Source organism: Plasmodium brasilianum, chromosome 10 (genome assembly GCF_023973825.1).
Source record: "Plasmodium brasilianum strain Bolivian I chromosome 10, whole genome shotgun sequence".
NCBI lineage: Eukaryota > Apicomplexa > Aconoidasida > Haemosporida > Plasmodiidae > Plasmodium > Plasmodium brasilianum.
In genome coordinates, this window is record NC_090123.1 from 1,936,010 (window position 1) to 1,955,021 (window position 19,012).

The 19,012-nt window shown below is 19.2% G+C and overlaps 2 protein-coding genes across 2 annotated transcripts; one reads left to right on the top strand and one right to left on the bottom strand.

The window, feature by feature from the left end:
• Positions 1–3,489: 3,489 nt before the first annotated feature.
• Positions 3,490–6,121, bottom strand: MKS88_003456 (STP1 protein; the record flags this gene model as incomplete). The annotated part of the gene is made up of 3 exons (XM_067216548.1): positions 3,490–4,634; positions 4,902–5,979; positions 6,101–6,121. The coding sequence occupies 3 exons, from the start codon at positions 6,119–6,121 to the stop codon at positions 3,490–3,492; spliced, it is 2,244 nt and encodes a 747-aa protein (XP_067073184.1).
• An 11,606-nt stretch (positions 6,122–17,727) lies between these two features.
• MKS88_003457 (PIR protein) lies at positions 17,728–18,976 on the top strand (the record flags this gene model as incomplete). Its single annotated transcript, XM_067216549.1, has 3 exons — positions 17,728–17,754; positions 17,895–18,683; positions 18,839–18,976. 3 exons carry the CDS (start codon positions 17,728–17,730, stop codon positions 18,974–18,976), a joined length of 954 nt encoding a protein of 317 aa, XP_067073185.1.
• Between the last annotated feature and the right edge of the window lie 36 nt (positions 18,977–19,012).

The window sequence follows — 19,012 nt, forward strand, 5'->3', positions numbered from 1 at the left end:
AAAATATACTATATATGCTTAATATTAGGAAAGAATATTAAAAAAATATAAAAAGAGTACTTATGTATTGTTGGAAGAGTATAAAATCATGTTAAATTTTTTTTATGGAATATTTTATTAAATTAGAGTTCTATAACATGTAAGGAAAGATTAAATTTATCTTTTTTGTAAAAATTTCTGTGCTTATAATTCTAAAATGGTTATGTCATTTTTACAATGACATGGTACAATATTTTTTGGAAACATTTGGAATTTTAATATTTTTATTGCTTATTTGTATTATGTTTTTTTTGAATGATAATATTTATTTATTTATTTTAGAAATATTTAACTTTTTTTTAGATAAGGTTTAACAAATCATTTAATGAGAAATATAATCTTCGTAAAAAATTAGATGCAAAAATTTATCGATTATTAGGAAATTGTGAAAAAAATATTTATTCAAAAATTGGAAGCTTAAAAAATGAGATACCACGTAGTACAAAAAAAAAAGAAAGAATAATTACTTACAATTAATAATGAAAAACGAAACCAATAAAATAAAGAACAATTATATAGAAATTCATTAATCAAGGAAAAACTGATTAAGCTACTTATGAAAAATAAATGTATCATGCTTTATAGAACATTTACCCATTATGAAAAAAGGATGATGAATGGACTTAATGATATAGCTTTTATCAAAAAGATGATATTAAATAATAATAAGATTTACAAAAATTTAAAACGTAAAAATTATGAATTATGACTTTGTTTACTTTTATTATTGTTCTTATTGGTATTAATGATACCTATATTAGATTTATCATTAAGGTATATGGGAACGGAAAATGGTTTTGCTGGAAATAACAAAAATGTTAATCATAAAAATTGAAGGAGAGCCTCGTTCCCATTATTTTGTCACTATACCACAAATAAGAGGGGTGTTCAATGAATGGTTCAGTGCAAGTGAGGGGAATTACAGTACATCATATACAGTATCTAGTATTTTAATGTATTGTGCTCCTTACTTCACATTAGCTGCTATAATTATATTAGCAATATTTTATTATCATAAAAGAGTTATAAAACATAAAATAATTAAATTTTTAGAAAAATTAAATGAATAATAATGAACTGTTCATTTCTGTAAATAAGCCTTCAATATCAAGTACAAACTGTAATAATTTTAATGACATACTCAATATATAAGAGAATAATCAATTATATGTTTTAAGTATCTGTACTTACGAGTAGTCATTCTTTTTGTGTAAATGTAAAAAAAATATTTTTATTCTTTTTGTGAATTTGAATTTTTGAAATTTTTTTATTTTGTATTTTAATGTATTAATTCAGCTAAATTAAATGTTATAATTTAACATATATATTTCTGTATATATGAAAAATTTAAAGAAATATATATGTGTGCATTAAAATTAATAGATGAAAGCGCATTTAATATTATATGAATGAATTCATTTTTTAATTTACATTTTAACGAGAAAGAAAAAAATTCTTTGTATTATTAATCATTTTCTAGTATATAATTATTATTTGGGCATTTTACTAAGAAAAAGAATTATTAGTTTTAAATTAACAGTAAATTGCCTTTATTTGTATAAAATGAAAGGAAGCGAATATATTAAATGCTCTACCATTATATATATATATATATATATATATATATATATTTGTTAATTTTTGATAACATATGTTTTATAAAAATATTTAATAGTACATAAATAATAAATATACATGATAGAATTCAACTGTAATAATTCCTTTTTTTTATTGTTTATTTCATTTCGAAATGAAATAAACAAAAATAATTATATATATACAAGTGTAAATTCTTCTTTATCTTTTGTCTATGTAGTTAGAAGTAATGTAACAAGGAAGGTATATATTCATATGTATATTTTTAAATTTGTAAAAAAATTTTGTAAAAAAATTTATTATAAATATTTTCTTTTGAATGCATTATGTAATAAATTTAGTTATATTTACTATAAAGGTAAAATATAGCTTAATAGAGATTTATAAGTTGTCAAATTTATATCAGTCTATTAATTATTATAATATACATTTAAAAGTATGTTATAATTGAAAAGTTTTAACACGTATTATGTCTATATTTTATAAAATAATAATCTGAAATTATAATAATATACTGTGTATTTAAGAAATATGTATACGATAAATGAGAGTGAGCATGCATTATTAGGAAAAAAATATTTCGAAAAGAAATTTAAACTATTATGTATTGTTATAAAATATTTAATATCCACTAAATCTTCTTTAACATACAAATAACTGAAAGGTACTACATAAAATTATGTATACCTAGGATTTTTCATATATTAAATGGAAGTTAATGTATTAATATTCTGAAAATTGCCTAATATAATTATTACTTTTTGTCATAATAATGAAATAAGCAGTATCATATAACTTTTCATTATGAATTCATGGAATTATTTGTAAAACTTTTTATGATTTTAATATATAAGTTATATTGAAAGAAAAAATAATTGCATATATATAATTTATATAGTGTACTATATTTTAATTAAGAAATTAGAGTAATCTAATCTATAATCATTATAAATTTATTTAAAGTTCTTTAAAATTTAGGTAATATGTTTTTTTGATATTTTTAAAAAAATATAACATTCAAATGTAAAAAAATAATAAATAAATTTTAAAACATCATGTATAATATATTACTTAAAACAGCTAAAAAGAAAAAAAAAAAAAAAAAAAATTAAATCCTATTTATTTTTGTTAGAAGCAAAATATAATTTATACGAAAAAATAAAAGAAAGAGAACATATAAATAAACGTATAAATGAAGAAATAATGTATTTATAATTACTGGTGTAATATATACATATTTAATTCATTATTAGTGAATGTTTAATGTGTTCCTACTTCTTTATTTTTACATTGTATAACAAGCGGATACATGCATATATTATAAATATATTTATGATACACAAGTTTTTCCTTTAAATAATATGTAGTAAATTTACAATATATAATTGTTTCATTGAATGAAATAATAAACTAATATATAATAAAATTATGAATTGTATTTATATGGCTGTGTCAGTATTATGATTTGTGGTTTTTTTCTTTAACATATGAGTTAATTTATATAAACAAATATAGTATAGTTTGATATATAAGATATCTTTTAATTTATGAATTTTTATCTATTGTATAATTTGAATCTACTTAACCATATTGATTAAATGCTATAGTTCTTTTACGCTTTCTACCTTATCTTTCTTATTTTTAAATGTTAATTTATTTTTTAGATAAATTCATTCAATACATTATTTTTCATTCTTACTTTTCGCCTTAAAATTACCCATTATTTTATATTATGTTTCTTTTTTTTTTTGTTCGAAAGACATATTAAAAACTTTAAGACAACTGTTTTATGAACAACTTCTGATTTCATTTGAATATCGTACAAATATATTCTGAACATATTCTTATCAATTTCTAGGAACTGTTACTATAATATTCCATATGTTTGAGTTCTTTATGCTCATTGGGTAAGAAATTTATATATATATCTTCTTCTTTTATCCAATCATTTATATCTTTTATAAATGAATATTCTTTTGCATAATTATGAGTTTCATTATTTTTTTTATCCTCTAAAATATTGCTATTAAGTTCGACAATATGTTCTGTAATTCCTATTTTTCTATGTGAATTTTGTACTGTTTTCCTTTCATTTATGGAATTATCCAAATGTGATTCCTTATTTTCTAAATTTTCCTCTTTTTCGCATTCTTCTAATATCGTCATAAATACAAGTATACAAAGTTTCGCTAATAATTTTTTATTAATACATTTATATAATTCTTTAGAACTTTTTGTATGTTTTAAATCTTCCATATTTATTAGTGTTACATCAATTATATTATGTTCACTTTCGTATACATCTGATATAGTCTTTAGTTCTTTTGCAAATTGCTGAAACCAGTTCTGTTCTAGAAATTCTTCTATAATTGTTTTCTTGCTTAATATCCACTGTCTCCATACATCTTTTTTTCCTTCTAAAAATGGAATATTTTGAATTTTATTTGAAAGTTTCTTCTTTGATTTTTCGGTTTCTTTTATGTAATCGTTCACTTTTTTCCATTCGTTTTTAAGATTATTAAACCAAACTTTTTTTTTCAACTTTTCAGAAATATTTTTATGTCTTTCCACCCATTGATTCCACATAATTTTGTGTTTTTCAGTATAATTTCTAAAATGATCATTTTCCATTATTATCTTATCATTTTCTAAATTAGGACAGTTTATGTATTGCTCCTGTTCAAACACTTCTATACATATTTCTAAAAAGACTCCTTTGTTGATGTTCCATTCTTCGATTCTGAATTCTTCCAGTAGTTCCATATGCACTTCTATTATAGTTTTATTTCTTTTATTTGTAATCTTTGTTGCATTTACATTTTTTTTCATGTTATGATTACTTATTTTTATTTTTTTTATAATTTCTTCTTTATCATATATTGGGTGTTCTGAAGTATCATATGTTAGAAACTTCTTTTTCATGTTAGAATATGAAGGAATTAATATTCTAAGGAATTTCATTTGTATTCTTTTTATCTTTTTCCTTTTTTTGAATAGTCCTATTAAGGCGTACTACATTATAAAAGAAAAAAATTTATAAAATGATATATTACAATAATTAAATATTTATCATATATTTAACACTTAACTTTTATTTTACTTTAATAAAAAGGGAGAATAAAACAATAGTAATAAAGCTTATTAAAATAGAAGATAAATTTATGTTATTTGGATATCCATCAGAATCTTTAACTGCATCATTAATATATACTTATTACATAGTGTCGTTATTTCAAATATGGATATATATAGAGAATTCATTTTACCTGAATATTTAGGAGTGTCTTGTTGAGCAGAGGCATCAAGGGTGCCAGTTGCTCTTTTAGAAGTTAAAGAAAATTCTGAATTATCTATTTGTGGTCCTGAAACTTGAAGAATTGATATATTTTGTGGGGGGCGAATTAATGTTAATTGTTTTTCTGATTGAGAGAGTGAGGGTGCTTCTGATGCTGGAAATTGTAGAGATGCTTTATTTTGTAGAGTTTGTGTGACCTGTAGAGGTGGAGTACCTTCTATAGTTAATGTATATTCACCTGCGTTACTGGTAACATCTGCTTTTAAATTTTCTAATGGTGTAGGAACTTCATCTTGAGGTAGTTTTTTTTTCGATGCTAATTCAGATTGTGTCTTTTCGTCATGTTTAATTTCCACAACTTTTTCTGTCTGAAATTGAGATTCAGATTGAATGTTATCTGTACTTGTATCTGCTTTGTGTGAACTCGTAAGATCTTTCTTAGGTACAGGGTCACCAGGTGGAACTGGGAGAACAGTTGCGCATTCAGAAAGTGTATTAAAAGTTTTAGGTCTTCGTATGTCACACAATGATTGGCTATCTCTCTTTTTTGTTTTTGGTATTTTGTAACATCCTTTTATTGAGTATTCATTTGTATTAAAATAGTTCTGCCTTTGTACAATCCACGTATTATATTCCTTACATTTCCGTAAACACGTATCAACACATTTTTTTTTTTGTTTTAATTGAGCTATTTCATTCAGATAATTATTTTTCTGTTCGAAGAAATCGTGTACTTCGTATTGAAAATCTAAAATAGCCTTTTCCTTATCATATAATATTAGAGGACATCCTCCATGTTCTGTAAGATTTTTAAAGTAAGTTTTCATGTAATTCTTCAGTGTTACTTCCCACCTTTTTTGATCTACATATTGTGGTGCACCCTTCTCCCTAATTAGATAATCAGCCAATTCTCGGCATACACTTCTGAATTGTTCTTTATTAGTATTATTATTTATGGAACTTGTTTTACTTTTTATGTATCGTTGAATACTTTGAAATTTTGGACGTCTATAGTATTCTAATGCCTGAGAACCTAGAACCCCCAAATTCTATTTTAAAAAAAATTATTATAAATTATTTAAGATCTAATATTTGTCTTAGTTATATTATTTTGTTTATTATAAATAATTTACGAATAAATTTAGGAATATTAAAAAACGAGAATATTACCGAGGTAAAACACTCTTCCATGATTGCTATAATTTATACTTTAGTTCGTTGTAAAGGACGAATGAAAAAAAAATACAAATATATATTTTTTTACGTATTAATAGAGCAATATTAAACCAAAAAGCATTAAGATATATTATAAAATTATTAACTACATAGGAATTTATATGTGAACTATAAAATATTTGAATACACTACTATTTATTTTAAGTGGTTATATAATATTTTTACCTTAAATAAATATATTACAAAGGAAAATATATTCAAATGCTATATTTATTTCAAGTCACTGTTGAGTTTATTATTTTATCTAAAATTAATACTAATATTATTATGAAAAAGCTAAAAAACTTAAAAACTTATACATAAAGAACATTAATAACTTATATAAAAAATATTATAAAAAGTTATAATTAATATATATATTGATTTTTTTTTCCAGTACTAATACAGTTATATATATAAATATTACTATTTGTTTTAATGTAAATTTTTCTTTGTATTTTTGTCAGTAAGATAAATAAGCTGTTTACCCAATAACCATTAAAAATGGTTGTTTTTTTTTTTTTATTTCTTCCTGTGTTACCTTTTCCACTAATTTTTTATATAAGCATTACAAAGTTATTATGTTAACAGTTTTTTTTTCTATTCACTATATTGTTTATAGAGATGAGAATTAATAATATATGAATTGTGTTAAATTCATGTTATAATTATAGAAACAACATATCATTAATGTATACATTTTTTTCTCTTATTATATATATAAATTTCTCAATAATTAATTATATGTGGTATAATTTATATTATTAAATAAATTTAAAGTAATATATTTTACTATATATGTATATAAATATTTTATTCTGTATATTTGTATTGAGACTTCTGGATACTAACTATTTTATTTAGAATAAATTGTAATTAATAAAATGTATATTAAGTATATGAAATAATTAAAAAATTAGATACTTCCTCAAAATATGAAAAGTTAATTGAGTATACATTTAGGAAAATTAATTTTATTATATGACTGAAAAAAGGTAAAATATATTAGAACATTGCACTAAAATATAATAATGATAAAATTTCATGCATATGGAATAATTTATTATGTTAAATAATACAAATAATACTAAAACGTTATAATAATATTTGTCTAATTATTAATATATATATTTGTATAGAAGATTAAAAAGTTATTTTTTAGTTTGTTCTTTTTTCTGCATTTTATATCTATATAAAAATATGTTTTTAATATTATTAATAAGTATTTATTCATAATAAAAAATAAATAGATCTTGTAATGTATTATAATACTTTTTAAAACATGAATTCGTTAAATTTGATTATAGAATAGCTTAATTTTTTGTCAACAAGATTCGTTATTCTATTATCATGTAAATATATTATATATAATTTTAATTATTCCTTTTAAACAAGTAAACAAATGATAGAAAATAGTAAAAAAAAAAAAAAAAGTTATGAACTCATAATAAATTTTTATAAATATTTTGTTCACATAGAAAATTGTGTTATTAAGGTTATCTATAATCAATCATTTATATTAAAGATATATGATTTTATTTTTTTTTTATATTTGAATTTATTTTTATACAATTCGTATTTTTTTGTTCTACTCTTTTTTATTATTTTAAGAGCTTATATTCTTCCCCTTTTTTTTTTTTAAATATAGTGCTTAATAAGAATATACACTGGATTATATATAAAAATAGTTTATAACATCTTAAATATTATATATTTAATTTGTTATATTTTAATAAATTAGTTACGTATATAAATATATAAAGTATATAACAAACTTATAGTAATGACTAAATATGTAGGAAATAAAACAAAATAAGTTTTTTTCAAATATATATAATCATATTGTAAGAGGTGAATAATAATTTTTTTCGTATGTATATATAACAATATATATATATTTTTTGTAATACATACACTTTAGGTGCATTCATATAATAAATCATTATTGCTATAGATAATTATTTGATTTTGTTTAAAAGTATGCTACATAATTATTCTATTAAACTTTTTCAGGAGTTATATATATTATACCAAAATAAACTGTGCATACAATAAATTTTATAATTTATATACACGAAAATAAAGTATAATTTAATTAAAAATAAAACATTTTAAAATCTTTTATTTTTAAAATAGATAAGAAAATAGTTATTACAAGAATGCTTTTATTTATAATTTTATTATTTAACTTTTTTTGTATACTAAATTATTAATACAAAAAAAAAAATTATATACATTAATTTCGTTAACATTTAAAGGACATTACTATAGCATTTAATTTTATTATATAGTGAGGTTTTCTTATATTTTACATAAATTTTTTATCAAGAATATTGAATACACATACGTAAAAAAATAAAATAAGTTTAATGAGTTAAATATTTAAAAAATATTTTTTTTTAAAGTTTAAATTTAATATTATGAAAAATTAAAAAGAAAAATATGAGTAAATTTATATTTGTAATGTAGTAACAATATAAATACTTAATGATAATAAAAATGACTGATATAAAAATATTATTTTATATATTTTTATTGATTTTATATAATTATATAATTATGTAGCATTAAAATATCTATCAATTTTTATTTATTCGAGAACATTTTTTCGTATCATTATATATTATATTATGTGCTTTAAATAATACAAACAGTAAATAAATTTATAACAGGTGAAAGAATAAATAATTCTTGTATATTTTTAATATATAATTTTTCTCTAAATATTTTTAATTTCTTTCATGTGAAATATTGCCCATATTACATAATGATATTACAATATTTTAATAATTATGATGTATTTAATTGTTAATTAAATATTTTCAGAAATATATATTTCATTAAAAAACTACCTATGTTTTATATACATAATAGAACAAGACAACAAAATATTATTTTTAATGTATATAATATAGTTAATCAACGTGTTAATAAATAATATTAATAATATGGATATTCATTCTTATGTATAATTATCACTAATTATATATGTTATGAAAAAATAGAAGTATAAATTTTTGGTATAACCTTGTAAATTAATATTACTTATTTTTTTTATTATTGATAATTAAAACATAGTTCATTTAATATTACAGAATTTTTTATAAAAATTTTGTGTATACTTAGAAAACAAAAAAATGTTAAAATTATTTAATTGAATTTTATTTAATTATATGAAATAATTTTTTGTGATATTATGGTTGTATAAATTATTCTAAAATAATCTATAGGTATTTATTATTTATATTAACTAATAAGGTATATGTGTGAAAATTCCTAAATTTCTTTTGATATAACCTATAATAAAAAAAAACACAAAATAAATGAAAATAAAAATAATAGTATAAAATAAAATAAATTTATTATTTTATTTAAAAAATAAGTGGAAAATATAAAAAAAAATAAAAAAAGCACAAATATATCCTATAATTTCAGTTTTTTTCTTTAGTTATTTCCATTTATGAAAATATTTCTACCTAATCCTACCAAAGAGATCTTTATTCTAATTAGAAGCTTAATAATTCCTTTTCCGTTTTTACATTCAAATAATTTTATATCTTGTGTATATAAATATTTTTTCGTTTTTAAATATTGTATTTTGTTTATTATGAGGAATTGTTTGTATAGTCACATGTAATAATGTAACATTTATATTTAGAACTATATAACTAAAAACATTACAATTTTTATATTTTAATAACTTTTTTCACTTATTAACTATAATGTTTTTGACATAACTTCCTATTTTACTTTATAACATACCATATATTTATGATTTATCATACTATGTTACTGATATAATTTTCTTATATATTTATATGAATCATATTATATATAAAATTATACAATTTTTCTGTTTTCAATTATTTTTCAATTATGGAGATCTACTGTATACAAAAGCTTTATTCATTTTCTGTATTTGCATTAATTTTTTTTTTTTTTGTCTTATCAAATATAAATAAAAATATAATATGAACATGGAAAATTTTCAATTATTTTTTTCTAAATAATTCTACATTTTAATTGAAGTTAATAAATGTAGCATCATCCAGAATAATAAGCAAAATGTAATCTTCTGTTTTTATTGTTTGTATTTAAAGATTATTGATTACGAAATTTAAACTGTAGCATGTAGGGATAACGAATAAGATTGTTAATTACTTTTTTTATTGTTACCTGTTTATGTAACAATTTTTCAAGGGGTATACACTAATATAAAAAAGAAAAGCATTAAACTTGAATAATATTTTGTTTTATAATTATTTAAATTGATGGAAATTTAAAATAGTAAGTTAATATATTTTTCATTTTTTTAGAGACTTTTATTTTCTTTATAATAAATGAGAATAATGAAAAATATTTGGATTATCAGAGCAACTAAGATACCAATTCTGAAAATATACTTATTCATTATGCTAGCTTTATTGTCTGAAATATTAGAATAAATAGAATTACTTCTGAACGCAAATTTAGCTGTTTTGTTTAGAGAACACAATTCTCATAATGCTACAATTATTAGAATTTCAAGTACTGTTGACCCTCTGCAAGATTCTATTTTATCTTTTACTAATTTTGGTGTTGGGTAAACCTATTTTGCTTTAGTATCTTTATACTTCTTTAGAACCAATATATGTGGAGAAGACTCTAGAAGGATATTCTTATGGTATAGATTAGAGGATGTCTTACGCCCTTAACCGCTATGATTATGAACATACTTTGCTAATCCTTCACAGTGGTGTTTTTTTTATATTCCTGTGCTTACCAATAATTCTATTTTTGTAAGTTTTGATATGAAATTCTTATATGTTGGTGTTTATTAATTGATTATATATGATACCTTATGGAGAGGAGATTGATCAAATTGTGAATATGGATTATTAAGAGATTCAGAAAATGTGGCAATCACATGGCATTAAATTTTTCCATCATTAAGTCTGTCATACTCTATTCCGTTGTGTTCAAATATTTTATATTCTAGTTTTTTAGATGTAATATTTGCACACTTAAAAAAATAAAATGAATATATATTATATGTTTAGGAATCACCAGAATTCTCTGAATTACCTGGCTTTAAAGGTTTTACTAATTTATTTAAGTTATTACATTATTTACTTTCCTTATATATTAATTCAGATAAGTATTCATTAGAGTCAAACATATCATGTGAGATAAAATAATCTAGAAATTCTTTCCATCATATATCTTCACAACAATACTTAACAGTTTTATGCTTTTTACATATTAAAACAATATTTCCAACGTAATATTTATATTGTCTTAATGAAACATTATTACAAGTATCACATGTTTTAATAACATCGTAATAATGAAAATAAACTTTCAAATATTTTTCTTCTAATTTATCATTTATTACCTGTGAAGCATTACATTTTAATTAAAATTGATAATAATAAGCAAAATAATTTTTATTAGTTTAATATTTTAATTGAACTAATTTACTAATTAAAGAATATCTATTACTTATTTTTAACGATCCTCCTAGAATTTCCTTTATTTTTCCATATATCAAATATATGTAATGTAAACAGTACTTATTGCATCGTACAGTATTAGAACTTTATGACAGATATTAAACGTTTTTTGAAGTGTGTTTACAGAGAATATGTGCTATTCATATTATATATATTCTTCATATGCATTGTGTTATTAAGCATGTTGTGTTTCAGAGCCATTTGTATTCAATTCATTGTATGCATTGCTTGACCGTGACTTTTCCAAATTTTTATTCTGAAAATCAAGAAGAAATAGTGAATTATATAGAATTAAATTTTATTTTTAAAGAAAGAATGATTAATGTATTAGAGTGAATTAACGTATTTAAATTATAAAACAGTAATAATCTTTTTTTCTTTTAAATATAAATACATACCAACACTTGTGTAGCTAAAATTTCTATTATATTTTAGTATAAATAATAAATAAGAAATAAGAAATTATTATTATTTTATGTGTTAGCTTATCTATATAAAAAAGTAATATCAAAAATTTCATTCATATGTCGTGTATGACTCTATGTATATTTTGTAAAGTATAGAAGTATTTGTTAATGATAATTATTAGTTAATTTTTCTTTAAGATTATAAATTATTATTATTATTAATTAAAAAAGTAAATTAAAGTTTTTAATTTTTAAAAATTAGATAGCAAAACAAGTTTGACTTATTAGAGTTAAAATTAAATGCTTATACACAAAATGTTATTTTATTAATTTATTACATAATAGAATAATTGTTATAATATTTTTATTAATGTACGCAAATTACTATTTTTGCTGAAATAGGTTTTTATCAGATTTTTTCTTTTAATATTCTATTTATATGTAAATTTCTATATAATTATGTTTTTTCTATTATAAACAATTATTTAATTTTGTTGTTTAGAATTATATTAATATAATTATTATTTAGAATATGTTCTTGCAGTTATTATATTATATATATATGTATGATTTTTTATATCAAACTGAATTATTATGAGAAATCATTTACTTATATACATAAAATAAATGTATAATTTAAGGACAAATATATAACTTGAAAGATAGATGGTTTTCAATAAGATAAAAAATAATTATTATGGGATAATATTTAATAATTGTAAATGTGTCATTTAATAAATGATGTCTCCTTTTTCTATAGCAAAAGGCTTTTTTTATTTTTTTATACCTTTAAAGCTTATCTTTTTATTATTTCTTTTAATTTTTTTTTGCATTATATATTTCGTCATATGAAGTATGGTTTTTTGTGTATCAAAAATATTAAAATTATTTTCATTGAAACAAAATAACGAATTAAATTATTTTTTGAAGAGTGTTTTTGAAAAAAGTTAAAATTAGATATCTTAAAACGTGAATGATTGAACACTTTTTATTTTAACATAAAATATAACGGTATAATAACATTAAAATAAAATGGTATAGAATAAAGTATTAAAATATATATAAAATAATGTTTTCATTACTTTGAGATTATGAAATAGTTTTCAAAATAAATATTATATCATTGTAATATTCTTAAATATTTTTGTATATATCATTTAAACAGTTTCTAAACATGGTAATGTATTAATTCAAATAAGAAAAAATAGAGTTAAAATATACATTTCTTTTAACTATATTATATGTATTGTTTTTTAAATAGAACGTGTTAATTAGTGAACATAAAAAATAAAATATGTTCAATGATATTACATTTTACAAGGTTTTTTAATAAAAGTAAATGCTACTATAAATAATATCTGTGTAAATAGGACGAATTTCTCTTTTTCATTATTTGTTGTCTACAAGAGAAAATAAATTTATTTCTGTTTTAAGAAATATTAATATGGATTTTCTATTTCTTAAATGTGAACAAATATGTTTAGAAGGCATATACATATTTAATGAAATAGTTTTTATAGATATATATATTTTTTTTTTTTTTGATATAATTTTATTTGTGGTATTTTGAGAATTTTGATCTTTTTATTCGTCGTTTCATGTATATTATATATATTTTGTTCATTAAAAATATAATATTCTATTGTTTATTTTTTTTCTTATACAGTTCTTATGAATGGTATTATGTTCCATATATTAATGATATGTCAATAAATGTTGAAATAAAAAAAAAATCATAATTATTGTGTATTTAATTACGTATCTATAGACTGTTTTGCCTAATTTTTAATATGTTGATAAATATTCTATTATATTCACAGTTATCTGAAGAATTTATGTACATTAAATTAAAACGGCGAATTCAGATCATCATGACTGGATGAATTTCATTTTTTCCTTATTAATTACTAATATTTTATTATTTGAAGAATCTATATATTTTTAGAGACAATAAAACTCTTATTCTAAATGAAAGACATTTATTTATATATATAACATTTTTTTTTTCAATTGATTTTTAGTATTATATATTGCTAGATTAAACTTTATACAAAATATATAATAACTTGGGTCCTGTAGAAAACATAAATAATTGTAGAAGTGATTAACTTATGTTAGTAAAAAGTTATGGAACAATTAAAACTCTTTGTAAAATGGCATCAAGAAACTTTTATAATTAACAAAAATACATTGACAGTTATAGAGTAGTTAATATTATTTCCAGAAACGCTTCTATCATAGGTAAAGGATAATATTAAATGGTAATGAGAAACATAATAATGGCCATATGTTAATGAAGTTACTAATATTATGAAAAATGTTAATTTAATAATATTAAATGGAACACTTCGGAAATATTATTTTGCAGATGGATTTAAATCATGGAGACAATGATAAAACTCACATAATTATATTAAAAAGAAATTTGATTCTAACAATTCGAATGGAAAAGTAAATATAGGTCCTCTCAACGAAGAATTGGAAAATGAATTTATACTTATATTAAAAAAACAAATTGTACATATTAGTATTCCTGATTAACAAAATAGTACAATTAATAAACAAGGATAACTGATTCAATTAAAGATTAAATAGAGAAAATACTAATAAACATATATCATTATATATATTTCAACGTCTTGCATAATATTGAGCATATATTAAATGATTCATATATTGTAGAATACAACTACTCTCAATGTTATTATAAAAATATGGAAATATCATAAGGAAATAGCAAGAATAGTGCTAACACTTCAAAAAGAATATGTTATAATTTAATGTGAAATCTTGCATTCATTTATATTTCTAATTTTTTTATTAAAAGGAATATTTAACATTTTTTGGTTTTCTGTATTTTAGACATATTCCATATTTAAAAATATATATGTGACATGCTAATATTTATATTTTGATAACCATCAAATTATATAGTTATAAAATTAATATATAATATATCTTTTATCTTTTTAATATATATTTTAGTTTAATATATATCGAAATCATTCACGTAAGAAGTTAGCAGTGGAAAAAACATTAATATTATTAGGGAATATATAAAGAATTAATATAAGGAAATAGCCATATCATTGTATGTAACTATGAATAAAGAGAAATTACATATATATTATAATTATGAATGGGAATGCATGTTATCATGTGATATATAATACAAACCACCTTCGAAAGAACATTTTACAAACAATATAAATGGATAAGTTTCTCTAATTGTGTTTAATAATAAAATGAATAAATTTATATAAAAAAAAATATAAAAATTAAATTTAAATATCATAAAATCATTGACAAAAATATTACACAATACATATTCCCCATGGATATAACATGAAATAATTTGTTAGACATGTGAATTTTCTCATTGATATATTTTATGATGATTTATATAATAAATATTTTTAGAAATTATCAAATTTGGTATCATTATATTAAGAATATTAAATCAAACAATGTAGAAAATAATAGTACAACAGAAAATTTTATTAAAAGAAAATAAAAAAAAACTTACATAGAAATATAACAAAAAATTATAAAAGATATAATAAAGATTTAAATAAATTTCCAAAAGTATTGAAAAATACAATTTAACTTGGCAATACTGTTTAGTAAAACAACTCTTCTTTTAATTTACTATTTTAGAAAATGTTTTTTTATATATTTAATTTGTGTTTTGAATATTTCCCTCATTGTATTTTAAATTTAATAATTACATTTTATTATATTTTAATTACAAATATTTTATTTTTTTATAATTTTTCAAGGAATTATATATTATATTTTAAACAATATATTTTTGCTATAATATTTTTATTAATAATTTCATAATTACAATACCCCCTCATGAAACTGCTCATTTATTAAGATTAAAATTAGTTAACTGTAATCTACAATAATATTCCTATTAAATATTTTTATTTGATTGAATTAATTTATTAATACAAAGTATATATTTTATGTTTGTAAGAGAATGCTTAAATACTAAAAAAACTAAAGTTATGCATAACAACTTATATTTTATAATTTAGAAAAAAAGTTAATTTATTAATTATTTTTTATATATTCATTCACTTATTATGCAGTTATGCTGTTAAATATACATTATATATAATAATAATACAAAACAAATTCTAAATATAATAAGATACCCTTATTACAGAAACAAACAAACTTATAAAAATGTTTTTTTTTTCATACTAATAATTCATAAGAATAAGTAGATACTTATTTACATATTTTTAGAATTATAATTAATTCTTATTTCATTTTATCTAAAAACGCTAAAAAAAAATATTAAATAATGCATTCAATGAATTAATATGAATAATAAGAGAATGTATCATAATGTAGTACACGCAATGATAAGGATAATCCTTTGAGGATATTCTGCTTAATATGTAAGTTTAAAAAAACACAAGAAAATTTACATAACACTTATTTCTTTTTCTGAATATTTATTATTATATATCAGGTGAATTAATACAAATTATAACATAAATAAATTAAATAATAATTGACATGAATAATTCTTTCTAAATATAAAAAAAAAAGTTTAATTTTTTATTTTAACATATATATAATTGATGAAAAAATATTTTCATATTAGATTTATCGCTTACAGATTATATCAATTTATTTTCTTTTAAATTTTTAAAATAATTTTTTATGTAACACAGTATAAGAAATATATATATTTTTACTTTTTATACCTTTTAAAATAGTGAATTTTTGATTTTTTTAAATAATTTTATTCTAAACAAATTAAAATAAAAATTAGTTTTAATTTTATATATATTAAAATAGTTGTGTTTGCAAACGTGTATATTTCAGTATTAGGAATGTAATTTACAAAATAAAATTTTATATTTCTGGAAGTATAATACAGAGAAAATCATATTTAATTTTTTTTAATTATACAATAAATGGAATATTTTATAATGCATAAAAAAAGAAAATAATTTTTTTTTTTAATTGAATAGAATTCAGAAAACATTTATTATTTTTATTTATATATAATAACATTTTTCATTAAATTTATGAAATTTTAAATTTCCAATACACATTATCATAAATATTATGAAATATATATTATACATTATAATAACTAGTAGAAGAAAGTAAATGAGATAATATATAAAATACATATTTGAACTTTCTTATCGGGTTAGTAATCATGAAGAAAAATTAATCAAAAAAATATCAATAGATAAATATATATATATATATATATATATATATATATTTATTTATTTATTTATTCATATAGGATAATTTAATGAAAACATTTATATATTTTGAGATTTATATATGTGAATTTTAAATAACTTTTTTTTTGCTTTGTATCCTCAAAATAAATACATAGAATTTTCATAAAATTAAATTTTACTAGATAGCAAATTTATATATTAAATTATATATTAATATGACAACCGTATAACTAATATTCATTTAATTTTTTTCAAAATTAATAATGTTAATTTTATGTTGTAATAATATAATAATAATATAATGGAAATTTTATTATTAAAAAAAAGAATATTATTAAAATATAATTATTCACTTTTTCTAATGCATATGAAGTATATATAATAAATCAGTATATTATGTGATGTTATCTTATATATATATATTGCTTATATTTATAATCATTTAATTGAACTAATTTAAAATGAAAAATTCAGAAGACAATGATATAGTATATTATTAATATTTATGAAAATAACTATTTAAAGCTTATTTTAACATTTCATGTCTCATTAAAAATAACAATTTTTTACTTTTTTAAGAGTAAAATTTATGTATTTACATAGTGAATTCATTTTGTTTTATTTTTAGGAATATATATTAAAAAAGTTACCAGAATTTAAAAAATTTAATAATTTTCAAGAAAATGCTGTTACAAGCGAAAATGATAAATACTGTGAAACACTGAATAATGATGAAAATATTGATACGGATGTAAAAGCACTTTGTAAAACGATTGTAAGTTATTTAAGTAATATTAAAAGTAAAAATGTAGAAATCAATAATTATGATTTCTGTCCTTATTTCACTTATTGGATATATAAAAAAATAAAGGAAAAATTCAATACTGTGTGTAAAAATAATTTTGAAAAATGTGATATATATAGAATCTATAATATAATTCATTATGTTTACGATAAACTAATGAGTAAAAGTTGTATATTTTATTCCAATGGTAATTTTGATGAATGGAAAGAAGAAATATACTTAAATTATTATTTTAAAATATGTGACGGAATTGAAAAAAATAAACTTTGTGTTGGAGAAGATAAAGATAAATGCTGCAAATACTTAAATTATATTGAAAAAATATATGCAAAGCATATACGTAAATGCTGTACATATTATTATTCAGGAAATAATTCTAATGATTGTACAACGTATATTAAATGTGAAGAAAAGTATAACCCGTATAATCTCTTATCTAAGTTAAGTTGCACTCATAGTTTGCCTCATGATTATCCAAAAATACTACGAGAAAATTTAATTATTGACCGTGACGTTATAATCCAAACAATGAACTCATTTAAAATGACCATTAATGATTTATTAAATGATTTTTTCTACAAAGGAATAACATTTGGATTTATGATCATAGGAGTACTTTTCACTTTATTCTTATTTTATAAAGTAAATAATATATCTATTTAAAAAGGAATGTATACTATATAAACTTCTATATAATGCATATTTCTAAAAAAATATAATTACAATATACAAGTTTTATGATTTTTATATATTTATTTTTATACTAGGTTTCTCGTTGCGTAAAAAGTAAAAATAAAGACAAGTTTTTGGATTCAACAGGGTACTTAGAAGGATTTTATGATGGAAAAGATAGAAATATAAATTGTGAAGATAGGAAAATATGTTTGTCTTATTATTCTATATAAAACTATTTTAGAATTGTCATATATTTTATTATTTTT